General features: G+C 41.5%; 1 protein-coding gene and 1 long non-coding RNA gene across 2 annotated transcripts in view; one reads left to right on the plus strand and one right to left on the minus strand.

Annotated features, from left to right (window-relative positions):
- Positions 1-399: 399 nt before the first annotated feature.
- On the plus strand, positions 400-27,091 carry LOC137619546 (uncharacterized). Its single transcript, XR_011039929.1, has 3 exons — positions 400-569; positions 25,354-25,458; positions 26,973-27,091. It is a non-coding gene; the product is annotated as an uncharacterized lncRNA (long non-coding RNA).
- Positions 25,485-27,125, minus strand: part of LOC137619545 (glutaryl-CoA dehydrogenase, mitochondrial) — a 30,122-nt gene continuing 28,481 nt past the window's right edge. The window contains exons 9-10 of the mRNA XM_068349639.1: positions 26,649-26,809; positions 25,485-26,489 (exon numbers count right to left, since the gene is read on the minus strand). Of these exons, the coding sequence (XP_068205740.1) occupies positions 26,419-26,489; positions 26,649-26,809 (232 nt within the window). The 3' untranslated portion in view covers positions 25,485-26,418. The remainder of the gene's footprint in view (positions 26,490-26,648; positions 26,810-27,125) is intronic.

Here is a 27,125-nt window from a genome sequence, read left to right on the forward strand (position 1 = left end):
TTGTTCTCTTTACAGCCAACCCCCCCCCACCCCCCCCCCCAAACCTTAGTTCATCCATTGAACACCAGAGCAGTGTTGCCAGATATGAGGATTTATCCCTAGATTTGGGGATTTGTGGTGTCTAATGGAGGATGTTCTGAACAAATTTCTACGAAGAATAGAAGATTAGTAAATCTTTATACTGTTGCAATTAGTTTACTTGCACTCTGTATAGATTATGATAAGTAATTTCTATAAGAGTAAAGCCTACATGATCAGAAGAAAATATAAATTTGTGGAGATGGGAATGTTTGAGTTGTTTTTAGGGATATTTTATCATGAGTTTTGGGGATTTTTACACTAACCCATCTGGCAACACTGCACCAGAGTTCTCCCTATCAGTCCGCCATCTTCATTAAGTGTAGCTTGAGAGTCCGTGTTGTGCATTCCTTTTGTGTGAATTGACTTGCACCGCAATACGCTCCATTTATTTAAGGAAGATCGTCATCCTCTTGAAGTCTCCTAGATTTTATCTTTTTGACTCTGGAACTAGTTCTACGACATTGAAACCAAATGAATGGGGACGAGAGGTAAGATTTTTTTTCATGTGGTCCTTGTTGACTTCTGGTGCTGCTCTTCATGGATTCTTTACATTTAAACCTAATATATTGGGATGTTTTTAGTCTGCTATTGTAAGCCATGTACTGTACTGTACTGTATTCATATTATACTGAAGGTTAAAGTTATCATTTATAGTATTTTGGCTCCTTATAAATTTCTGGCATGACTTATTTCTTTGAATTTGATATAACGCAAACTAAGAAGAAAATTATTCATAGGAATACAAAACCGTAGTGATGATGAAAGAAGCTGAATAGTATGGGGGAAAATCAAAGAAACGACAATAGTTACAAATAAGGGTAAATTTATAGTAAAATACGGGACAACATCGTTTTTAGAACGATGGCCAGTTCAGAATATTCCCGTTTTCTATGAATGAAAACGGATCTGGCCGTCACCCTACAAAGGCTCCAAGAATTGTGCCATTGGATTTGGTAATCTGTATTTTATCCATTTTTTAGGCTGACTAGGCTATGCTGCCTAACCTGTTTGCCTAAACTGCCTAGCTTTGTTTTTGCCCGTGATGGTTATGTGGATTCAGCTATTTCTAGTGTTCAACGATGGCTTTGGGATCCCAAAGTAAGATTGATCCTTTTGATCCCAAAAAGTTCAAGGTAGACTTTTGGTTGTCTTATGCTGCAAGCACTATTTGGTCACTATGGCATCACTGAGGAGGTTTAGAAGAAAAATAGTCTTACATATTTCTTTAGGATATAAACTTTCAGTACTGCTTCTCTCTGTGCACCTAAATTACCTCATGATGCAGCTTTAAAATTTTATTTTGTTTCTCTTGAAAACCCATTTTATTGTGAAACCATCCCATCACAGATCTTTGATGAAGTTTCAGCAAAGGGAGAAAAATCGAGGCGAGTCATTGCGTAATCTTATGCCGATCTGTAATCCTCAGCTTCAGATTGTGATTTTGGTACTGCCTTTGACGGTAGAGAGAGATTAGTTGTTTAGGTATTTGTTTACAAGAGCACGCTCTCCATTTACTCCAAAATTATGCATTCCTACAGCTCTCCTCATTTAGTTCAGTAATTAGGAGGTTCTTTTAATGCTGAGAAAGCAAAAAATTGCAAGATATGTTGCAGGAGGGGCGAGAGGGAGGGGTTGGTAGAGGAGATACTAAGCGACCAGGAACCGACATAGTCAACCAAAGAGAACTTAGTTGATGGCAATGGACATTTGGTATATATTTAAAATCTACTAAATTAAAAAAGGAATAATTACTCAAAAGTGTCACTATTTGTGAAATGTATATTTTATATTTGGTAAAAATTTGTTATAAATCATATTAAAGTGTTATTTAAAGAAACGGTAAATTTACAGTTTCATCCATTATGGGGAAACTGTAATAAAAATATATTTGTTGCATCAGAAATAGTGTAGTTTCAACTAATTTAACGTTTATTTTGACCGCAAACCATCTGATTTAGAGATTTACTATGTAATTGGAATTAAAACAACAAGTTGTTCCAGAATGCAGAAAGACCCTACTTCATCCCAACAATTATGGGGAACACCAGGTGGGAACCGGGGTTTTGGGTGGGGGGGAGGGCGTCAAATGATATTTGCAATAAATGAATACTTATCCTTCCACCACCCCTCCCCCTATACCCCTATCTAGCCCTACCGGGGGGGGGGGGCCTCGGCCCCCCTGCGACCCCCCCCTTAAGGCCACAGTGATTTTCAGGGCACTACTGAACCTAAGAAAACCCACCTAACCTAGCATAGGGGCCCTGTATCCCTACCTAGGCCTTGCGACCCCCCCCCCCTTAAGGCCACAGTGATTTTCGGGACACTACCGAACCTAATACAACCACCTAACCTAGGGCCCTGTACCCCTACCTAGGCCTAGCCCCTGCGACCCCCCCCCCCCCCTTACAGCCACTACCTAACACATCCATCAAACCAAATCCAAAGTGATGGTACTGCTGTATACATCGTTATACTATCACCATTATACTATACTCTATAAATTAATGAAGCTTACCTTAAACTGTTGGTTCATAAAGATGTGCTGCTGCTTTGAGGAAAACGTGAAGCCGTTGGGAAGGTTCCTTGGCATGCAGGACAATTTTTATTTTGTAAAATTTAATTGTGTGTCTGGCACAAATGCACTAGTTTTTCAACAAATTCATTGTAAGTTAGGAAACAGTCAGGACAAGAAGATGGAATTTCAACTTCTTGTGCAACATGAGATGACGTGCTTTCTATGGTCTCTGTCTAAGAACGAAATGAAATGCCTGGGAAGAAAACGTATTGTTGCGCAGTTGTATTGTCGCGCTGTGATTGGCCAAACATGTATGACGTCATAGTGGACAGGCGCTGTGATTGGCCAAACGTGTACGACTTCATAGTGGACTAGTTTGTCAGCGGATTATAGTGGTTACAGGGCTCATTTAAGCAAATACAAGAGACAGTCAACAATAACAACAGACTTAGAAAAAATCTGGGAGGAAGACATGAGTAGCGTGAGTTTGATCGTCGATATATAAAGAACTAAGCATTTGCGACAGATAATATTTTACAGAAATACTACAAAAGACTTGCTTTACTCGGGAAATATATTATTATAATAGATTTCCCATAATGGATGAAACTGTAATAATACCAAAGAAACTATTTTGAAAATGACTAGTTTTCTCAAGACGATGTTTAGCTACACTAACGCCATCTATTGGCCACTGCCTAAGGGATGCCTTCCAATTTCCCGCCAATGAAAACAGTCATACGCTGCAAACATAGTCATTCTCGTAAAACGTTTCTTTAACCCTTTTACCCCCAAGCTATTTGGAACTTTCCAACAGTTAACCCCCAGGCGTTTTTGTTTTCAAACACATTTTGCAATATATATGTTTTAAATTGCTCTAACCGCCTTAAATTTTCGTTATAGAGAGGTCCGGTTGGTCTCATTCTTTTGGAAAATGCCTGAAGTTTCCCATAAAGTTATTAAAAATATGCAAAAAAATTGTGAATAGCAGTTTTTTTGCAAGGACGTACCAGTACGTCCATGTGGGTAAAGGGATAAGTTTTGTGAAACGTATCAGGACGTCCATTGGGGGTCAAAGGGCTAAAAAATAGGATTTATTGTCAAGTATTATCAAATAAAATATAAAATTCACAAATAGTGACATTTTTGAGTAATTGATCCAGTTTTGATTAAGTACATATTTTGAATAAATATCAAATGTCCGCTGACGTCACGAACTTCCCTTTGACTACATTGACGATGTCGGTTCATGGTCGCTTAGTACCTCCTTCATCAACCCCTCCCCTTCCCCCTCCCCCCTCCCACAACATAACTTGCTATTTTTTTGTTTTCCCAACATTTAAAGACCCTCCTAATTACTGAACTAAAAGTGGAGAGATGCAGGAATGCATAATTTTTGGAGAAAATGGAGAGCGTGCTCTCGTAAGCAATTACTGTTGTTTATTATGGCCATTGATAATGAAGTTTATTTTCCGAATTTGGCTGCTGAAATTTTGAATTTACAAACTATGACTTCGGCAGAAACCCTTGAAAGTTTTGTATTTGAGAAAGCCTCCTGTTCTGAGAAAGTTTAAAAGAATGTTAATGCTTTGAATATAAATTATAGTGCAACCACGCAAAGTTAATCTTAGTTGTAGGCATTGTTGTTATCCTCTTTATATTGAGAATTTCATATTTTCCCTTTTATCTTGTTCTTTCTGTAATTGAAAAGGACACCAGAAACGTTCTATTCCTCGCTTTATATAGTCAAATCAGGGCCAATTGGCTTCACCTAAGCCAAGTGTGGAAAAGAACAGTGATGGTGAAAGTCAGTTTTACAAATGTAAGAAAATGAGAGTTTTTAAAAAGTAAATGCTTTAGCTGAATTTGATAATTCAGATTTTGATGATGATAATTGTTATCTATTGCTTAATTTAAAGGATGAGCCTGATGATTCAGAATCAGATCACATGCTTAATTTGGAGAGTGAGTGTGATAATGCTGAACCAATCGGAACAAAGAATACCTTGAAGTTGTTTTTGGTGCCGGTTTAGTATGTGGCCTACCTTTTGAATATGGCCTACAAAATTCTATCTGTTGTAGTAGTATGTGGCCTAACCTAACCTAACTTAACAAGCCAGGTAGGCCACTTACTAAACCAGAATATAGAAGGTAGGCCACATACTAAACCGGCACTGTTTGTGATACTGATATTCCATAAGTAGTAGATAGTGATACAGTGGTTTCAACTCTTGAATTGTGAATATGTTCAAATTTTAGGGTTGTCTGTTCAGCCTAGTAATAAAGGGCTGTATGTATCTAGGAATAATTCTATTCATGTAATTGGCAAGGTGTTAGTTAAAGTAAAATTTAAAGATTGCAATATTCATCATAGCTTTTATGTGGTTGAAGACCCTAATTCTTATTTGTGTGGTAAAGATTTAATGCAAACATTGGGTATTTCTTTAACAGGAATTGAAGATGAGGTAGAGCTTAATTCTGATTTGGATGCTAAATCCCAGTTAGAGCAGCTCAACACTGATCCTAACTTGCCTGTTACTAGTGTAGTAGCTAAAATTCACTTGAAAAGTGGTGTACTTCCTAAATTCCATAAATCTAGGCCTGTTGCTAGTAAATATGTAAAGCTTGTTGAAAATGCATTAGATAAGCTTGTGGAGGATGATGTGATAGAACCTGTTAAATTTAGTGATTGGGCAACTCCTGTTGTGCCTGTTTTGAAAAGTGATAAACTGTCTATGCGAATTTGTGGCGATTTCAAATATCTTAATATTGCATGTGAGAAATGTCCTTTACCTAGACTTGAGGAAATATCCTTAATTGATCTTAAGGATGCATACCTACAGTTACCTGTAGATGCTGATAGTCAAAAGTTGCTTGTAATAAACACTCCCAAGGGATTATTCGAGTATAAGAGACTTCCCTTTGGTGTTTCTTCATCACCTGCTATCTTTCAGAGGTTCATTTCTCAACTCTTAATGCATATTGATGGTGTTATTGTTTTTCTGGATATTTTTTATTGGGGGAGAGAGACAAAAAAGAACATGGTGAGAGACTAAACAGTTTTGAGAGAGCTTCAGAAGCAAAATGTTGCCATTAATAAAAGTAAAACTGCTTTAAATACCAGTAATTTTTGGGCTCGAGCCATGTTGCCCTGATGGAAGTTCCTCATTGGCAGCTTCTACTTGGGATATTTTTGCGAGCGATATACCAGAGAAATATGCCTTAGAGGTATCACGGAGTTCTTTGCCTCTGGAGCGAATATCCCAAGAGATATCTTGTATAAGTCAGAGATGTGTTAATAAGAAGCCATGGTTATCCTTCCCCAAATATAGGGTTAACCTTGTCTCCAAGGATAAGGGATAGGGTAGGATACGTGGGCGAAGAGCCGTTACAGCTCCCGATTTCAAAGGTGTGCTAAGACTAACACACTTCCTGTTGAACCATTCCCCTTGGCAGTGCCATCTTTGGAGAGTTTCTGCTAGTTTTCTTAGCTTTTTGAGTTTTTTTTTTTATCATGAATGCTTCAACTTCTTCCTCATCGACTAAGTTGAATATCCACCCTTTCGTGTGTTGGAAAATTTTGCATCTCCACCCAGTTTTCTTTTATTTGATTGCATGCATTTTTTTGTTCTGAAGTCGGCAGGCTTTTGGCGCCATTTATCATGCCGTCAAACACTCAGGAATTTTATTTACTTAGTCATTTACTTTAGGAATATGTTATTTTATTATTCTAAAGTGTGGTATGTATATGGTATCCCCCACTCCTTCCTTGGTGTTTTTTTAGTGTGTTTTATCAGCTTTGGCTTAGGCTAGCTTACCCTAGCTGGTGGCCATACCTGGTAAATGTTCACTAGTGAACCACTCCCTTCTTTCACCAAACCTTACGTGTTGGGTGAGGCAGTCTATCCTCCCGTGCTGTCGATTTGTCACAGCGGGGAGCTGCGGTCCTGAAGGTCCTTTTTGGAGTTGGATAGTGTTCTCAGTTACCCTAGGGTGACTGCTTTTCACTTCCCACTTAGCCTATATGTTTGGCGAGGCGGCACAGGTCTCGGGGATCCTGTTCCCTGTGTCTACTTATGTTTACCCATTAGAACATCTTACCCCTGTTCTAATGCTGACTAGTAGACCTCCTTGTGTCGCCTTAACCATCATTAGGCTTCTCTCTTAGTCTTTGGTATGCTATGCCTGGTTGTGAGGACTTGTCTTCTGTGCCCTATCACGGCAACCCCTTTGGGACACTATTATTGTTCCATATTGCTGTTGGGAAATTCCTGCCATGCTGCCTCACCATTTCCTGCCATGCTGCCTCACCATTTCCTGAGTCTCCCATCACCTCCCCTCCTTCCCCATTCCTTGTGCCTGTTAGTGCGCCTACTTATAGGTTATCTTTCCTGCCCTAGGTAGATTGAGATTTTCTCCTCCCCTGGTTGAAATCTCTCTGCCACCTTAGAAACCACTCTTGGGTGTTTCTCTGCCCCTTCCCCTTCCTAGTTAGGCCATAACCTGACTGTACCAGAACTATATTCCTCTTGTCTAGCCATCTCACCCTAGCTTTTGAGCTTTCCCTCACCTGCTAGGAGGCTAGGCTTGCCTACATTGTTCTGCTTGTCCTATGTCTGCAGCCTCTCTTCCTGTGCTATATCCCTCTTGCTATGTAGTCTTGACTCCCTTGCCTGGTTAGCCTATCTGGGCAGAGGTGCCGCCTTCTGTCTTGGCTTCCTGTCTTGTCAGCTTGAGATATCCCTCTAGCTATGGAGTCTTGACTCCCTTGCCGTGTTAGCATATCTAGACAGAGGTGCTGCCTCATGTCTCTGCTTCCGATCTTTTCAGCTTAAGTTCTAGCACTGGCTGTGTGTTGGCTATGGGTCGCCCCTTCTGCCACCCCGGCTGCAGTCTTAGACTAGTCATCTGCTCTTTCCTATACCGCATCTGAGGAACATTGTCCTCTGAAGTTGGTTGATTGGATCCTGCCTTGTTATCTTAGGGGCTGCACCCCCACTTTGTGTAAGTTAATGATAATGATCATGTCATGGCTGGTTCTCTTATTATCTGCCTTTTACTCATGTACTTCCCCTGAGTGTGGACACTTCCCTTGGGAGTGTCCACTCTCCCCTTGTTGACTTTACAATACGTCTGCTGCCTTGTGTCGATATGCCTGTGGTATTGACAGGTCGTTCTTTTCTGGCTACTAGAAATAGTTGCCGCCTCCCAGCCGTTGCCACCTGGGAGGGCAGCTGTTGCCGGTCTAGGCAGTACGATGAGTGAACTTGCCTTCTTAAGCTGTTCTGATACACCTACTCTGGAGGTTCTGCTGTTCCTTTGATATGATCCTTTCCTCCATATTCCTACTACACCGTCATTATGTTTTGCTTCATAAATCGTTCCAGATTTCCAAGCTATTTGGCATGTGATCTATAATTTTTCAATATTAAACTTAGCCGGTGATTATATAAGCTGCAGCTCTGCTGCCCGACAGAAAAACTCTACGCTCAAAATCCGCCAGCGATCGCTATGCAGGTAGGGGGTGTACTTCAACAGCGCCATCTGTCGTGCAGGTACTCAGTACTCAATGTAAACACAGAACTCAATTTTCTCTCTGTCGTGCCACCGGCAAGACCTACTAAATTCGCTGTTGCTTACTGGATTGGTTTTCACATATTTTGGTGAAGTACACATTTCTAGTTTTGAGCTTTCGCTTTGCAGACGTTATCTTCAATACATCCTTGCATTCTTTTGTTGATTTTGGATTATTTGTTGACGACTTTGGATAGATTTTGAATTCCCCTTTGACTAATTCAAAATGGCTGACCCTTCTCAAGTCCCTAAGTTCAGGAAATGTAATGCTAGGGACTGTTCAAGGCGTCTTCCGAAGGCCTCTATCGATCCTCACACCGTTTGTTCCAATTGTCGGGATAAGACCTGTCAATTGGAAGATCGATGTGAGGAATGCGTTGGGCTTTCGGAATTCGATTTCATCGAATTCCAGAAATACACACGTAGGCTAGAGAGAGATAGAGTCAGGAGAAGTTCATCTCGCTCCGTTGAATTTTCCTCTCCTCATGCCCCACAACCTATTCCTTCCCCTGTAGTGGTTGCTCCTGATCCCCCTTCTAGCACTCAACAACCTTCGATGGCAGATATGATGCGTGCCATCCAGGCTCTGGGTGAGAGAGTCGAGTCATTGGCTAGTGACCGTAACCAACTCATGGCAGACGTCAAGGAGTTGAAGTGTAAGAGTGCAGTGGGTAGTGACAAAGTGAGTGGTAGTGTTGTGGAAAGTGTTGTGGATAGTGTTTCGCTTGAGGGTTCGTCTGTTCGTGCCTGTCGTCCTCCCAGTCCGGGACCTCTTGCAAGCTCCCAAGCCCAGGGGAGAAGCAATGTCGTACGACCAAAGGGTTCGAGAGGCTTTAATCAGCGAACAGACGTTCCCTCCGTGGTTTCGGGCGTATCTAACCAAGATCGCCCCACCCACACGAAGACGAGAGAGCCCATTTATTCCTCGTCTGCGGAAGAGGTTTCTCGAAAGAAACCATGGACCAAGGTCTCGCGGCCTCTTAAGCGCAAGTCGGTCCCTTCCGCGCAAGTCCAACGGCCCAGTTGTAGCCACTGGGTCAGTTCGGACTCGCTGCAGTCTTCCGATGACTGCTCACCTCCTAAGAGAGGCAAAGCGGTACCGCATCGGGCAGTAACACCGTCTGTTGCCGCACCTGCTCCTGTAGACCCTAAGTGGTCTTTGCTGCAGACCATGCAGTCACAGTTAACGTCATTGATGCAGGACTTTCGTGCGGAGAAGGTTGATGCTGCACCAACCTCTAGCCTACAACCACCCACGGTTGTGCGTCCAGTGGACGCTGAGGCTACCTTCTCCCGCACTCCAGCTGTGAGAGTCCCGCCACCCATGCGTTCCAGTGTTCCCTGCCAGCCGCATGTTGACGTTCAGCGACGCACGGAACCTTCCGTTGACGTTCGCGAGTTACAACAACAGCCTAAGTTGTTTTGTTTTGACGCGGTGCGTCAACCTCCGCAACCCAGTGTGGTTACCTCTACTCGCCCACAGCAGACTAGACAGTCTGGAGTAGACGCTTTGCGTCCCCGCGCTGCTATGGTTGTTGCCAGTTCACAGACTGGGCAACAGTTCCATGACGTTGCGTCCGGTTCAGTCACGCGTGCACCCGTGCTGCCGGACTCAGCTGACCAGCCGATTCCTACTCCTTTGCCGCTTCCTCCTCAGTTTTCAGATGATGACTTGACGCTGCACACATTGACGACCCACATACGGACATCGACGAACCCAAGACCACGCAACCCTCCTTGGACTTTAGGAAAGTTCTTGCACTGTTCAGGGAGATGTATCCTGATCAGTTTGTATCTGCGGCCCCACGCTCTCCTCCATCAGAGTTTGCTTTAGGCACGCAGTCATCCGCGCCTGCCTTTACGAAACTCGTCCTCGCCCGCTCGTCCAAGAGAGCTTTACGAGTGTTGGGAGATTGGATGCAGTCCAAAAAGAACCTTGGGAAGACAGCATTTACGTTTCCCCCTGCGAGACTCTCTTCCAGATCGAGCGTCTGGTATGCCACGGGAGAAGTTCTCGGCTTGGGAGTTCCTGCCTCTACCCAGGGCGACTTCTCAAGTCTAGTAGACTCTCCCCGCAGGCTAGCCATGAGACGCTCTAAGATATGTTGGTCTCCTTCAGACTTGGACCATCTGTTGAAAGGAGTGTTCAGAGCCTTCGAGGTTTTTAACTTTTTGGACTGGTGTCTGGGAGCTTTGAGCAGGAAGATCTCACCTTCTGACAAGGAAGCTTCCTTGCTCATTATGTCCTGCATGGACAAGGCCATACGTGACGGATCCAGTGAGCTTGCGGCTTCGTTCGTTTCCGGGGTCCTCAAGAAACGGGAAAACCTTTGCTCTTTCCTGTCAGCTGGAGTAACACCGTGTCAGAGATCGGAACTTCTTTTTGCTCCTCTCTCAAAGTGTCTCTTCCCAGAGGACTTGATAAAGGAGATTGCTGCCTCCTTGATTCAGAAAGACACCCATGACCTGGTTGCGTCTTCTGCCCGCAAAGCCACCCCTTTGCCTACCGTGTCTAGACCCAGGATGGACACTCCAGCGTCCAGATTCATTCCGCCCTTTCGTGGCAGAGCCTCCAGCAGAGGAGGTGCTCGTGCCGAAGGGAGACGTGGGAAGAAGAAAGGTACCAAGTCCTTTAAAGGCAGAGTCTGACTGCCACCTTCTTCAGACAGCAGTGGGAGCCAGACTCAAGAACTTCTGGCAGACCTGGGAGGAAAGAGGCGCAGATGCACAATCTGTGAAGTTGCTCAGAGAAGGGTACAAGATCCCGTTTGTCCGCAAACCCCCTCTAGCAACGTCTCCCATCGATCTCTCTCCCAGGTACAAAGAGGAAGACAAGAGGCTAGCTTTGAAGCAGGAGGTGTCTCTCTTGCTAGAAAAGGGAGCGGTAGTCAAAGTCCGGGACCATCAATCCCCGGGCTTCTACAACCGTCTCTTCTTAGTGGTAGAGAAGACAGGAGGGTGGAGGCCGGTGCTAGACGTCAGTGCGCTGAATGTCTTTGTCACAAAGCAGACGTTCGCCATGGAGACCACAAAGTCAGTTCTAGCAGCGGTCAGGAAGGAAGACTGGATGGTCTCATTAGACCTAAGGGACGCATACTTTCACGTCCCCATCCACCCAGAATCCCAACCTTTTCTGAGATTCGTTTACGAAAAGGTTGTCTACCAATTTCAAGCCCTGTGCTTTGGCCTAAGCACAGCTCCTCTTGTGTTTACGAGGCTGATGAGGAATATTGCCAAATTCCTGCATTTAGCGGATATCAGAGCCTCCCTCTATTTGGACGACTGGCTTCTAAGAGCTTCTTCCAGTCGTCGCTGTCTGGAGAATCTAAAGTGGACTCTAGATCTGATCAAGGAATTGGGTCTCCTGGTCAATATGGAAAAGTCCCAACTGGTCCCATCCCAAACTATAGTGTATTTAGGGATGGAGATTCACAGTCAAGCTTTTCGGGCTTTTCCGTCGGCCCCCAGAACAAGTCAAGCCCAGGTATGCATCCAGAACATGCTAAAGAAGAAACGATGTTCAGTCAGACAGTGGATGAGTCTGATAGGGACGCTATCATCCCTGGAACAGTTCGTTTCGCTAGGGAGACTACATCTCCGTCCCCTGCAATTTCACCTAGCTGTATACTGGAAAAAGGACAAGACGCTAGAAGCGGTCTCGATCCCCATTTCCGAGAAGATGAAGTCATCACTGACTTGGTGGAAGGACAGTATCAACCTCAGAGAGGGTCTGCCCCTGGCAGTTCAGACCCCCAACCACGTTCTCTTCTCGGACGCATCGGACACGGGCAGGGGTGCGACATTGGACGGTCGGGAATGCTCGGGAACGTGGAACTCGAATCAAAGAACGTTACATATCAACTGCAAGGAGCTACTGGCAGTTCATCTGGCCTTGAAAAGCTTCAAGTCCCTCCTTCAAGGCAAAGTGGTGGAGGTGAACTCGGACAACACCACGGCCTTGGCGTACATCTCCAAGCAAGGAGGGACCCATTCTATGACGTTGTACGAGATCGCAAGGGACCTCCTCACCTGGTCAAGAGATCTAAACCTTTCTCTAGTAACGAGGTTCATCCAAGGCAATATGAATGTCATGGCGGATTGCCTCAGTCGGAAGGGTCAAATCATCCCAACAGAATGGACCCTACACAAGGATGTGTGCAAGAGACTATGGGCCACATGGGGCCAACCTACCATAGATCTCTTTGCAACCTCGATGACCAAGAGGCTCCCAATATATTGCTCACCAATCCCGGACCCAGCAGCAGTTCATATAGATGCCTTTCTACTGGATTGGTCCCATCTAGACCTTTATGCATTCCCCCCCCCCCGTTCAAGATTATCAACAAGGTACTGCAGAAGTTCGCCTCTCACGAAGGGACAAGGTTGACGTTAGTTGCTCCCCTCTGGCCCGCGAGAGAATGGTTCACCGAGGTACTTCAATGGCTGGTGGACGTTCCCAGAACTCTTCCTCTAAGAGTTGACCTTCTACGTCAGCCACACGTAAAGAAGGTACACCCAGGCCTCCACGCTCTTCGTCTGACTGCCTTCAGACTATCGAAAGACTCTCTAGAGCTAGAGGCTTTTCGAAGGAGGCAGCCAGGGCGATTGCTAGAGCAAGGAGGACATCCACTCTTAGAGTCTACCAGTCGAAGTGGGAAGTCTTCCGAAACTGGTGCAAGTCGGTATCAGTATCCTCGACCAGTACCTCTGTAACCCAAATAGCTGACTTCCTATTATACCTGAGGAAAGAAAGATCTCTTTCAGCTCCCACTATCAAAGGTTACAGAAGCATGTTGGCAACAGTCTTCCGTCACAGAGGCTTAGATCTTTCCAACAACAAAGATCTACAGGACCTCCTTAAGTCTTTTGAGACCACGAAGGAGCGTCGTTTGGCTACACCTGGATGGAATTTAGACGTGGTACTAAGATTCCTGATGTCAGAAAGGTTCGAGCCACTACAATCAGCCTCCTTTAAAGATCTCACTTTAAAGACTCTTTTCCTGGTTTGCTTGGCCACAGCTAAAAGAGTCAGTGAGATTCACGCCTTCAGCAGGAACATCGGATTTTCATCTGAAACGGCTACATGTTCCTTACAGCTTGGTTTTCTAGCCAAAAACGAGCTACCTTCTCGCCCTTGGCCGAAATCGTTCGATATTCCAAGCCTTTCAAATATGGTTGGAAATGAACTAGAAAGAGTCTTATGCCCTGTTAGAGCTCTTAAGTTCTATTTAAGACGAACTAAATCTTTACGAGGACAGTCAGAAGCTTTATGGTGTTCTATTAAGAAACTCTCTTTGCCTATGTCAAAGAATGCAGTTTCCTATTATATCAGACTGTTGATACGAGAAGCTCATTCCCATCTGAATGAAGAAGACCATGCTTTGCTGAAGGTAAAGACACATGAAGTTAGAGCTGTCGCTACTTCAGTGGCTTTTAAACAAAATAGATCTCTGCAGAGTGTAATGGACGCAACCTATTGGAGAAGCAAGTCAGTGTTCGCGTCTTTTTATCTTAAAGATGTCCAGTCTCTTTACAAGAACTGCTACACCCTGGGACCATTCGTAGCAGCAAGTGCAGTAGTGGGTGAGGGCTCAACCACTACATTCCCCTAATTCCATAACCTTTTTTAATCTTTCTCTTGAAATGTTTTTTATTGTTGTTTTTGGGTTGTCCGGAAGGCTAAGAAGCCTTTCGCATCCTGGTTGATTTGGCGGGTGGTCAAATTCTTTTCTTGAGAAGCGCCTAGATTAGAGGTTTTGATGAGGTCCTGTAGTATGGGTTGCAACCCTTGATACTTCAGCTCCTAGGAGTCGCTCAGCATCCTAAGAGGATCGCGAGGCTCAGTAAGGAAGACGTACTTAAAAAAGGCAGAGTAATTGTTCAAGTCGACTTCCTTACCAGGTACTTATTTATTTTATGTTTGTTATTTTGAATAACTGCTAAAATGAAATACAAAATCCTTAGCTCATAATAATGTAAACAATTAATGCTGGTCTCTACCCACCCCCTTGGGTGTGAATCAGCTTATATAATCACCGGCTAAGTTTAATATTGAAAAATTTTATTTTTATAATAAAATAAATTTTTGAATATACTTACCCGGTGATTATATATTAAAGGACCCTCCCTTCCTCCCCAATAGAGACCCAGTGGACCGAGGAGAAAATTGAGTTCTGTGTTTACATTGAGTACTGAGTACCTGCACGACAGATGGCGCTGTTGAAGTACACCCCCTACCTGCATAGCGATCGCTGGCGGATTTTGAGCGTAGAGTTTTTCTGTCGGGCAGCAGAGCTGCAGCTTATATAATCACCGGGTAAGTATATTCAAAAATTTATTTTATTATAAAAATAACATATTTTAGATTTAGCCATTCTTTAGGTGTAGGATTATCTAGGATAGGATATATAAAAAATAATTTTTTTTTCCTAGTTTTAAGAAGCTATGATATTTTAATGATGCACCAGTACTCGTCTACATTTCTTATCTTTACAGGTTGCTGATGACATGGAGTGTTCTATGGTCACTTGTACCAGGCGGGTCAAGTTACCCTGTGGCCACAAGACCTGCTGGAAACACGGAAGTTGCCATGTTTCCAAGGGATCCACTGCTATCTGGGACCCTACCGACTGCAAGGTTTGCATGGATCTCCTTCAAACCGGCTTCTGTGCCACTGACGTCTCCTTGGACGTCTGAGATCGAAGTCGAAAGACACCCTAACACTGGGTAAGAGGCTTCCAGAAGAGCTCTCAACAAGGTGCCCCTCATCTTCCTTCTTTGGAACTGAAGTACCTCCTCTTTCCCAAGGCTGAGGTGTCCTCCATTTTTGGTCATTAGTTACCGACAGTCCAACTCCTGCCGGTACCAGCAGATCATGCAGATGGTGAAGTCTGAGACGCTCTGCAAGTCGTGAGCCTGGACATGGGACGACATGTTTACTACTATTTCTGTTTCGTCAGAGAAAGAGAGGATCTGTTATATATTATATTTTAGAATTGGCCATTCTTTAGGTGTAGGATTATCTACGATAGGATATGTAAAAAAAAAATTTTCCTAATTTTAAGAAGCTATGATATTTTAATGATGTACCAGTACTCGTCTACATTTCTTATCTTTTTCAGGTTGCTGATGACATGGAGTGTTCTATGGTCATTGTACCAGCCGGGTCAAGTTACCCTGTGGCCATGTTTCCATGGGATCCACTGCAATCTGGAACCCTACTGACTGCAAAGTTTGCATGGATCTTCTTCAAACTGGCTTTTATGCCACTGACGTCGCCTTGGATGTCTGAGATCGAAGTTGGAAGACGCTCCAACACTGGGTAAGAGGCTTCCAGAAGAGTTCTCAACAAGGTGCCCCTCATCTTCCTTCTCTGGAACTGAAGTACCTCCTCTTTCCCAAGGCTGAGGTGTCCTCCGTTTTTGGTCACGAGTAACAGACAGTCCAACTCCTGCCGGTACCAGCAGATCGTGCAGAAGGTGAAGTCAGAGAGACTGCAATTCATGAGCCTGGACACGGGACGACATGTTTACTACTACTGTTTCATCAGAGGAGGAGAGGATCCTGCTGACTACGGAAGACTCGGAAGAGTCATTGGACGTACATCAGGTGAGTGCAGCTCCCAATGCCTCTTTTACTTTCTACCCAAGCTGCAGCTTCCACCTCCACCCCGGTTCCGATATTAGACAAACCTTCGCTAACCAGGAATGTAAACATGTTTCTCTAGCCCTTCCTTATGATTTGAACAATTGGGAGGAGAGTCCAAAATACATTCACTGTTGAAAAACTCACCTAATCATGTTTCATTGGGATCTCCATGTTTTCGTCCTAGCCAGAAGAGCAAGTAGAGAACACGTTCTAGCCACTGTTACGATTAGACATGAACCCAGAAAACTGATAGACTCCAACATCTGGGGGAAGGATCTCTTCCCTGAGAAGCTGGGTAAAGAAGTAGTGGAGAAAACGGCTCGGGAGAATAAGAGCCTAATTGACGGGTGGGGTATTTCCTTTAAACAAAGATTTACCCCAATGAAGGACCTCAACCTAAGGGCAAGAAGCCCAGAAGTCACTTCTAAGGAAGGAAATACTTAACTGTCGCGACGGCCTCAGTTGCCGCTCGAACTGTGTGCACGGTCCACCAGCAGTATGTTTCACAGTCTCCAGCCTTCAACCTAGTGTACGAGAGAGCTACCACCACATTTCACCCTGCCAAAGCTCATAAGAAGGGCTCCAGTAACCAGGGAAGGTCTGGAAGAGGCGGTCGAACTAAAGGCCGAGGAACTAGAGACAAGACGTCTAAAGTTGCTCTGGTCCTTCGCAACAACAACGAAGAGCTTCCGGTGTGAGGACCACTTCACCTGTTCAGGGATCAATGGGACTTCAATCCCTGGGCTCACAGTATAGTCTCAAAAGGGCTAGGCTGGAAATGGAGACAGAAACCACCCCAGTTCAAGAGGTTCTTTCAACCCACAACCCCCTTTGTGGAAGATTACATTCAGGACCTTCTCCGGAAGGGAGTCATCCGTTGCACAAAATCCATGAACTTTCAAGGGCGGCTATTCTGCGTGCCCAAGAAAGATTCAAACTATTCTGGACTTTCCCCACTAAACAAATTCATTCTGAACGATAAGTTCCAGATGCTGACTATCTCGCAAATGCGGACCCTACTACCCCAGCGGGCCTACAGTCTTCATAGATCTTAAATGCCTATTGGCATCTTCCGATATGTCAGGCCTACGTATTCAGAGCTATGCCCTTCAGGCTCAGTATAGCTCCAAGGATTTTCACGAAACTAGTAGAGGCCATTGCCCAACTACTTCAGAACAGAGCCCTTCAGGTGGTGGTGTACCTGGACGAGTGGTTAGTCTGGCCTGCAACGAAGTCGGAATGTCTTCAAACATCCCAATAGAAACATCCCAATAGGTCATGAACTTCCTACAATCTCTGGGCTTGCAAATCAACGTCCAAGTCCAGGCTATCTCCAGCTTGAAAATTCCAGTGGCTAGGACTTCACTGGAACCTTCAGTCACACACCCTCTCTGTACCACAAGGCAAGAGAAATGAAATTGCAAACTCGGTCAGGTGTCTACTTCGTTCAAAAGTGCTTGCCAGACGACGACAAGAAAGGGTCATGGGGTCGTTAAATTTCACTGCCGCGACGGACCCATTTTGAAAGCAAGACGCAAAGATGCCAACAGAGTCTGGAGAAGAAAGGCATCCAATGCTCGGAGATATCTTCGCCACAAAACCCCGGCCTTACTGCGGAAGTAGCTCAAGCTGTGGTCCACTGCCAAGTGGCTATCGAACAACGCCCCTCTTCAATACCCTCCTCCTTCCGTGACTATTCACACAGATGCCTCGAAACAAGGTTGGGGAGGACACTCCTCTTCCAAGAAAGTGCAGGGTCAGTGGTCGATCGCATTTCAGAAGTTTCACGTCAATGTTCTGGATGCTATGGCAGCGTTTCTGACTCTGAAGAGACTATGTCCAAAGACTAAATCACACGTCAAATTGCTTATCGATAACTACACAATACTGTAGTGTACTGTATCAACAGACAAGGCTCCAGATCTTCTCAGATCAACCATGTAATCCTAGCCATTCTCTCGTTAGCATAAAGGAGGAAATGACATTTTTCAGCAGTTCACCTCGAAGGGGTTTGCAATGGGGCGGCGGACGCCCTGTCGAGATCCAAGCCTCAGGAAACAGAATGGTCTCTGGACGTATAATCATTCCGTTTCATTCTAGAGCAAGTCCCGAAACTGTAAATCGATCTTTGCAACGAGCTTCAACAAAAATCTTCCTAGATATGTAGCACCAAATGTGGACCCAGAAGCGACCGGATTGGTTGCGATGTCTCTGGATTGGAACTAGTGGTCTCACATCTACCTATTTCCTCCATTCAACCTCCTCCAGAAAAATACTGAACAAACTGTTGACTTTCAAGGGAACAGCAGCTCTGGTGGCTCCCAAGTGGCCCAAGAGCAATAGATACCCAATTCTTCTGTAACTCAAACCCCTCCAGATCTCTCTACCATCTTCAGTGCTGTCCCACGTTGTTCAACAGACAACTGTCTTCGCTTCCTCTTGGATAACGAAAACCCATGATTTTCTCGCCCTCGCGGCTCAAAGGAAATTCGGAGTTGCGAGGGAAAGAATTGACTTCATAGAAGAGAACAAGTCCAACACCACAAAACAACAGTCTTCCTGGAAAAAATGGGTTGCATTTATGAAAAGTAATCAGCCCTCTTCTATTTCTATGGACTTCTGTATTTCTTCCTTTATTCCACTACACCATCAAGGTCTAGCCTCTACAATTATTGCCTTGTGTAAGTCGGCACTAACTTGACCGATCGCGTATGCTTTTGATATCTAACTCAATAGTGAGCTATTCAATAAGATCCCGAAGGCTTGTGCTAAACTGAAACCTAATGCTCCTCCCAAGGCTATTTCATGGTCATTGGATAAAGGATAAAGTCTTTCACTTTGCCTCTTTGATAGATAACGCCTCGGCCTCTCTCGGGGATCTTACTCAAAAGTCTATCTTTTTGCTTACTATGGCTTCTGGTGCCTGAGTCAGTGAAATTGTGGCCCTTTCAAGGGATGATGGCCACATTAAATTCTCAGATTTGGAAGAGGTAAACCTTTATCCAGGTCCTGCATTCTTGGCAAAAAATGAACTTCCCACAAAACGCTAAGGTCCCTAGAAAATTGTTCGACTACAGGTGGACCCTTCTCTGTACCCCATGGAGAGCCTTAAAGCCTACCTATCCAAGAGCCATACCTTTAAAGGTGGTCAACTTTTTAAAAGGGAGTCAACAGGATCTAACCTTTCTCTGAAACAGCTAAGGTCCAAACTCGCATACTTATCATAAGGGCTGACCCGGAAAGTATTCCAGCAGGTCATGATACTAGAAAAGTTGCCTCTTCCTTAAATTTTTTCCAATCTGTGTCCTTTGCAGGCTTACACAGGATAGAAATCTTCAAGAATGTTTTTCAAACGTTACCTACGTCAGTTGAAAAAGATTAATCACTTTGTGGTGGCCACTGGTAGTGTGATTAAACCAGCTTAAGTGTTGTGCACCGACTCGTTTGGACTGTATAATTGGGACTTCTCAGTCTACATTTTGCAAGGGGATTATGATCTTTTGTTCCATTTGCCCTTATAATGTTGTAACGAGTTACAGGTGATAATTTCTTATGTCACAAGTATTATTGTTTTACTACTCGTTTTCATAATTTGGGGTCTGAAAACTTGGGTTTTCTGTATATACTTCTATATATATTGTAAGCTTGTTGTATTATTATTACTACATGTATGTACTTTCGGAAACATTGAAAGATGACTATTCCTTTTTGCATTTCCTTTCTTCGGACCTGCTGTCTGTGTGAAATAAATGTAGTGGATTGATTTCTTTAACCCTCCTTTTATTGACTTTGGTCTTTTCATCTACTGGAGACAAAGCTCTTCACAGTGAATGGGACTGTGCTATTGATTTACTTTGTTCCTACCTTTGTACGAACTTCTTGCTTAGTCTCATCGTTCGGTACTATAGTACCAATGGTGTAGGAAGTATGCTTATATCTATGGAGTTACAGGGTTATAACTCTTTTGGCCACAACTGAGAATGATAATTCTCTGGTACACTTCCATCAGGACGACATGGCTCGAACCCCAAATATGGATTTTGACATAGGAAAAATCTATTTTGGGTGAGATACCCATTTCATTCTGATGACCCTCCCGTTACCTTCTATCCACTCCCATTTCTCAGTAAGGTACCTCCCGTCATGCAATGGGTGCTCCTGGAATGGTTCAACAGGAAGGGTGTTTGTCGTAGCACATCTTTGAGATCAGGAGTTGTAACGGCTCTCACCCACGTATCCTACCCTATCCCTTATTCTTCAAGACAAGGTTAACTCTATTCGGAGATTGATAACCATGGCTTGTTATTAACACGTCCCTGATTTATACACTACTGTATATCTCTTGGGATATTTGCTCCTGAGTTAAAGAACTCTGTGATACCTCCAAGGTAAATTGATCTGGTATATCACTCAAAAATATCGCAAGTAGAAGCTGCTAATGAGGAACTTCCTTCAAGACGATATGGCTCGAGCCCAAAAATAGATTTTTTTCCTGTGTCAAAATCTATTTTAGAATACTTAGGCCAAGTCATTTCAGGAGATGGAATTAGGCCATCTCTAAAGAAAATAGCTGCAATTCTGGAAGCCCCTTCTCCAAAGTCTGTTTAGGAAGTGAAATCATTTTGGGAATGGTTACTTATTATTAGATATTTGTTCTAATTTTTCTATTAGATATTTGTTCTAATTTTTCTAGTATCTTTTCTCCTCTGATCTTTTGAAGAAAAATAAAAAAATTAAATGGTCTGATAGCAAAAGGCTAATGCATTCAGTATGGTCAAAATTGAGTTCTCCATGTCCAATTTTCTTGTTAATTTTGACAGTGATAGTCCAGTAATAGTAGAACTGGATGCATCTCCAGTGGGTGTGGGATGTGTTCTTAAGCAGAAATTCAATGGTATTGAAAACCAGTCTATTTTGAAAGTGAGAAATTGTCAGCTGTTGAATTGAAATACTCGCAATTGGACAAGAAAGCTCTAGCTTTGGTTTATGCTATATCCAAGTTGAAATATTTTTTTGTTTGGTCGCAAATTCATAACCAGAACTGACCACAAACCTTTACTTGATTTGGTAGAACCAAGTTGGAACCTATCAGTGCTAGTGCTAGGGAACAACGTTGGGCCTTGCTGCTTTCTCAGTTTGATTAAGATTTATGCTTTAAAGCTGGCAAGGACAATGTTGTCACAGATGCTTCGAGTCGGTTAGCCTTTTCTGATTCGAATTTGGATTAAACTATCCCTACTGAAAATGTACATTGGTTCAAGTTTTGGATAAAAATTTCTTTTGAATCTTTAAATCTGTCTAAATGTGATCCTGTGCTTAAAAAAGTAATTAGTTCTGTGAAATATGGCTGGATTAATGATCTTTTAATTTCTGATTTATCCAAAGTGAAAGACAATTTAAGCCTTTATGATGATGTACTGTTCTTTTGTATAGAAGCCGTGTGATTATTCCATCTGATATGCAAAATGTAGTGTTGGATCAATTACATGTTGGTCATAATGGTATTAGTGCAATGAGAGCTGAAGCATGCAATTGGGTATGGTGGCCAAAAATAGACCAAGACATTAGTGAAATGACAAAATCATGTAGTGTATGCTTTAAAAACTATCAAACTCCATCTTCTGTATTGTCATGGCAAGAAACTGATAAACCATAGGATAGAGTACATATAGACTATGCTGGTCCTGTAGATGGATACTATTTTGTGATAATCATTGATTCTTACACTAAAATTTTTGTATATTCATGTAACTAAATCAACTACATCAAATATAACTATTGAGAAATTGAGGCTTAGTTTTTGCAATTTTGGATTACCCAGTGTCCTTGTTTCTGATATGCTAAATAATGTGTTTCTGATAAGATGGAGACTTTCCTGCAGAAGAATGACATTAGGCATGCTATGCCTGCTCCGTACAATCCATCATCAAATGGGCTTGCAGAGAGGGCAGTTAAGACTTAAAGAGGGTCTTGATAAATTCACAGAGGGGAATATTGCTTCAAGTTTGTATAGATTTCTGTACAATTATAGGACAGTACATTCTTCCACTGGGAAAGCCCCATCTGATATGATGTTCATTCGTAATTTTTGTGGTTTAATTGAGAGGGGGTTTACCCCAGAATAAGAAAGAGAGAGAATTGAAAAATGATTGCAAATTTGAAAAGCCTAAATATGTTGTTGATGATGCAGTATTTGTAAAAAAAATTTGGTGCTGGGAACACTTGGCTGTCAGGTAAAATTATTGAAGTGCTTGGTGTTAGAAATTATAAAATGCAGTTGAAGAATTTTGGTAACTTGGTATGGGAACGCAATGCTGATCACTTAATGCCTAGATTCACTCCTAACTCTGATGACTTTATTGTTCACATTTGTAACCCAGAAAATGGTAAATTCCCTGAACCTATTTTGTCTCCTATTCCAAATGTTAGAAGTTCTGATACTGGTTTAAGCAGTGAGAGTAGTAACAACTTTAGTGACTCTGAAATTTCTGTTGAGCCAGCTATTGCAGATAAGTTAATTCCTAGTAACGTGTCATTGCCTGAACCAGTACCACTTCATAGATCGGTTAGTGGTTAAACCATCTGATAGACTGAATCTTTAATTGCAGAGGATATCTTAATTTAAGGGAAAAGGAAATGTCATATATTTATTTATTATTATTTTACTATTGAATATAACTGTTTTGGTCCTTATTTTGTTTGCTTAATATTTTGCATTATAAATTATTGAATCCTCTCCCATAGATTATAATACTTTTGTACTCTTGCGTTTTATGCTTTTCCTTGTTTTTGTATTCTGCCGACGCGAGGTTCCCCAATGGCCATTTGCTCTTGCGAGTTATTTTCTACTTGCTAAAGTCAGAATTGACGAGGACTTTGGTTTTACAATAACCCCATCACCTCGAACTTATAATACCTTGAATTTGCACTCTGGTGTAGTTGCAACCGTTCCTCCTTTACTTGAACCAGATGGCTCTATCACTCACTGTCCAAAGGAAAAGGCAACCCTTTTTGCCGATGTGTTTGACAGTAAGCAGAGTAATGAGAAACTTGATCATCCTCACCCTTACTTACCTAAAGCTAAACTAACTAGTTTAGCTTTTCTATCTTGAGAGATTAAAACTCAATAGATGGATCATGATGCTTATTTAGTTATAGACCCTAATGGTACTTTTTATAAAGGCTGCGGATTTCTTAGCTCGGTTGTTATATTCTGCAAGTTAGCAAGAAGAGGTTCTTTAGCACTTGTGGGTGAATTGATAATGTTACTCCTTAATGTAAATGCATTTTTGTGGTAGCTCAAGGCCAGCTGATTACTGCCCAATTTCCATAACTTCCATATCTAAACTTTTTGAATGTCTTTTAGCAAAACGCCTAAATAGGTTTGCTGGAGGTAATCATCTGTTCCCTAGTTTGCAATTTGGCTTTCGTAAAGATATTGAAGCATATGTTGCCCTTCATACAATCTCCAATGATGTACAGAGATCCCTTGATTGTGGTCAGGAAGTTCGTACGATAAAGTGCTCCCTTTGACAGTGTTGATCATGAGGGCCCTTGTTTTCAAACTCACTTGGGAGTAGGTGGGTCATTTCTTACCATCAATATTGAATTCTAAAGTAATATATTGCAGAGTTGTTGTTGATGGTCACACCATAGTGAGTATAGGAATGTGATATCTGCTGTTATAGGGTAGTGTTCTTGACCTATTACTTTCCATACTAAACTGTATAAACATGTGGTTTGGCCTGGAAACAGGCTTGTTGCATATGCAGATGATGCTACTCTCACTGCATCAATTCTATCCCCTGAATGTAGATCTGGGGTTGCTGAATCCCTTAATACAGATCTAGCTAAAATTAGTGCATGGTGCAAATTATGGGGAATGAAGTTGAATCCTAACAAAACTCAAAGTAGGTCAAGGAGAGTAGTTCCTCTTTTTAAAATTTTAGGCTTGATTCTGGACAGCAAATTTACTTATTTTTTCTGCGATTGAAGAAGACATAGACCTAATGGTCTGTTTTCCTCAATTGCACAAGAAATTGACTTATCGAGAAAGTCTATTTAGATTTTTGGTGATCAATCTATTCTGAAGAAATGTTTTAATTCTTTCATTCTACCTTGTTTAGAGTATTGTTCCTCTCTCTGGTCTTCAGCTGCCGATTCTCATCCTAATTTGTTGGACAGGAACTTAGTCTATTAAATTTAGACATTAATCTCTGGCACTGTTGTTCAATTAGTTCATTATGCATGTTGCATAAGATTTTTTATAATTCCGATCATCCTATACATTCAGATCTTCCCGGACAGTTCCAGCCTGTTTGTAATACTAAGCATGTAGTTAATTCTAATGATCAGGACGTCTCCATCGTGAGATTCAATACTTCACAGTAATCTAGAAGTTTTATTCCAGGTGTGACAAAGTTGTGGAATGATCTCCCTAATCGGGTAGTTGAATAAGTAGAACTTCAAAAGTTCAAACTTGCAGCAAATATTTATATGTTGAACAGGCTGATATAAGTCCTTTTATAGTTTATATATGAAATATGTTGTTAATGTTTTTAAGATATTTCATTTTTATTGTTCATTACTTCTTATATCGTATATCTATTTCCTTTCCTCTCTAGGTTATTTTTCCGTTAAAACCCTTGGGCATAATTCTAGCATCTTGCTTTTCCTACTAGGGTTATTGCTTAGTTAACAATAATAATCATTATCTCCTGATCCTGCGCCTTTTGACGCAAAGGGCCTCAGTTAGATTTCGTCAGTCTTCTCTATCTTGAGCTTTTAATTCAATACTTCTCTATTCATCATCTCCTACTTCGCGCTTTGCAGTCCTCAGCCATGTAGGCCTCTTGTCTTTCAACTGTTCTAGTGCCTTGTGGAGCCCAGCTGATTGTTTGGTTGGGTAATTCTCTTGGGGAGAGCAGAGTATGCCCAAACCATCTCCATCTACCCCTCATCATGATCTCATCCACACATGGCAATTGAGTAATCTCTTAGAGCTTAATTTCTAATCCCAGTCCTTCCATTCAACTCCCAATATCCTTCTGAAGGCTTTGTTCTCAAATCTACTAAATCTATTGGAGATTTTCATTCTCATACTATGACTCCAGTCCATAGAGGAACACCGATCTCACAAAACTGATGTATAGTCTAATTTTTATATGTAATTTTAGGGGATTTGATTTCCAAATTTTACTTAACCTAGCCATTGTATGATTTGCTTTTGTCAATTTTACTAAACTATTTCTAAAGACCCTGTATAGGAGATCATAGTTCCTAATTACTTAAATGATTCTACCTAATCCTTTTTCCTTCCAATGATATTTCATCTTCCATTGCATATTCCATTCTCATCATTTTTTTTTTAATTTCTAAAATAACAAATTACCTTAATTTTTTATTTCAGGTGTTGTACAGTATGTTAAATTCTATTTTACAGTTGCTTACAACTAAACTGATTATACTAAATAAGGCATTGTAATTCTATTGGTTACAGAGGACTTGAATTGTACCCTTCTATTATGTGTTGACAGATTGATGTATGGAATTTGGACCATCAGCCATGTTGGTGAAGGGGCTAATTCAGCGCTGTGGAGCACTTTAGATAGGAGAACCTATAAGGGCACCAGGAAGTTGAGGTATATTTTGAAAATTATATAAAATACAATAAGAATACTTTTATTTCTTCAACAGGTTTTTATACATGTAACAATTTTTTATACAACTGACTTTCAATACATAGAAGTCAGATTAAAAAAAGCACAAAGAAATGGGAAGAGTACGGTATGCACCCTTGGGAGGATTTGAAGTTTAGAAAGTAATGAATATTGTAACACTATCTTCCAATGAAGGTTATATAGGACAAATAAGCCAGACTTCTTAGTAAACCCTCTCAAGTAAAATTTTTTAAACTTAGGTTAAAATTTACTCAATTTTGCACAAAAATTTTTGTGTGACATAAAGGTCACTTAAAATTCCTGTACAGTAAATCGCTTTCTACAAACCAAATATCTTCATCTTTAGAACTTCTCCCTAAAATTATTTATCACAGAAAGACCAGTTAATTATTTATCCTTTAAATTCACGAGTCCAAATTTGCTATATTGTTAAGTCCACAACATACAGGGAGTAAAATATATTTTTTCATAATACTGTACTTTTGAAAAATTACTATTTGTATTTTTTTTTTCTTTGTACAGCATTTATCTAAATTTTGCTTTTCTCTTGTATTTTCTATCTTGATTACAATAGTACTGTATTTGACTTTCTCTAATTCATCAGCACCGTACTGAAAAATTCTATGTAAAGAAAAATAAGTTTCTTGAATGAAACCTTCATTACCGTAAGCTGTCTTTGTAAGAGCATAGGAAATAGTTTTAAGAGATTCATAGTAGTTTCAACTTTAAGATAAGTATCTCAAGTTTATGGTCTTGGCCACATTGAAGAATTAAGACTGTATCTAGTTGGGTATAATTCTATACAATATACATGATATAAAATAGCTATTTACTCTGTTTAAAAATGCTCAACATTCTATTACAAAAGTGTTCTAAAAAGTTTACCAAGATGAATTATCCAAATTCTTAAAACGGTAACCTTTACATTCCACTGAAGGCTTGGAGACCAGTAATTGCGCGTCCAAGTATAAGAGCATGGATATCGTGTGTTCCTGAAAGATGAGTTAAGGCAATTAGAATAATGCAAACTTACACTTTTAGTAATCAATTCATGTTGGTAAGAATTTTGTTAATATATGAGAACAATATATCAATAATGAAATCTTCAAGACTATATTTTTCATAAAATTGAAGACATTAAATATCCTTACCTTCATATGTATTCACAGCTTCCAAATTCATAACATGTCTAATAATATGATATTCATCACAAATTCCATTACCTCCCAGCATGTCTCTGGAGTGCCTTGCAATATCCAGAGCCTTACCACAAGAGTTGCGTTTCAAAAGGCTTATCATCTCTGGGGTTGCCCTGAGTGAGAGTAAAAGAAATTAAAATAAGCCATATTAAATATAATTTGATTAACTAGGAATCTCTTATGGGCTAGAACTAGTAAATATTTGTTAAAACCTATGAAAACCTTTTAAATAAACTGTAATTTCATGTTGTTTCCCTACAACTTTTCTTGGTACAGATTACAGAGCATGACTGGCTGGAATGGCTGCTTAGAAGGTTATGGATAATCTGCAGTTGATTGATCATAAATTTACTGGTCAAGGTCAATGCAGTAATGTCAATTTTCCCCTTTACATGTATGAACTTCTACCAAAAAAATATATATATACTG

The sequence above is a fragment of the Palaemon carinicauda genome, chromosome 26 (genome assembly GCF_036898095.1).
Source record: "Palaemon carinicauda isolate YSFRI2023 chromosome 26, ASM3689809v2, whole genome shotgun sequence".
NCBI classification, from domain to species: domain Eukaryota; kingdom Metazoa; phylum Arthropoda; class Malacostraca; order Decapoda; family Palaemonidae; genus Palaemon; species Palaemon carinicauda.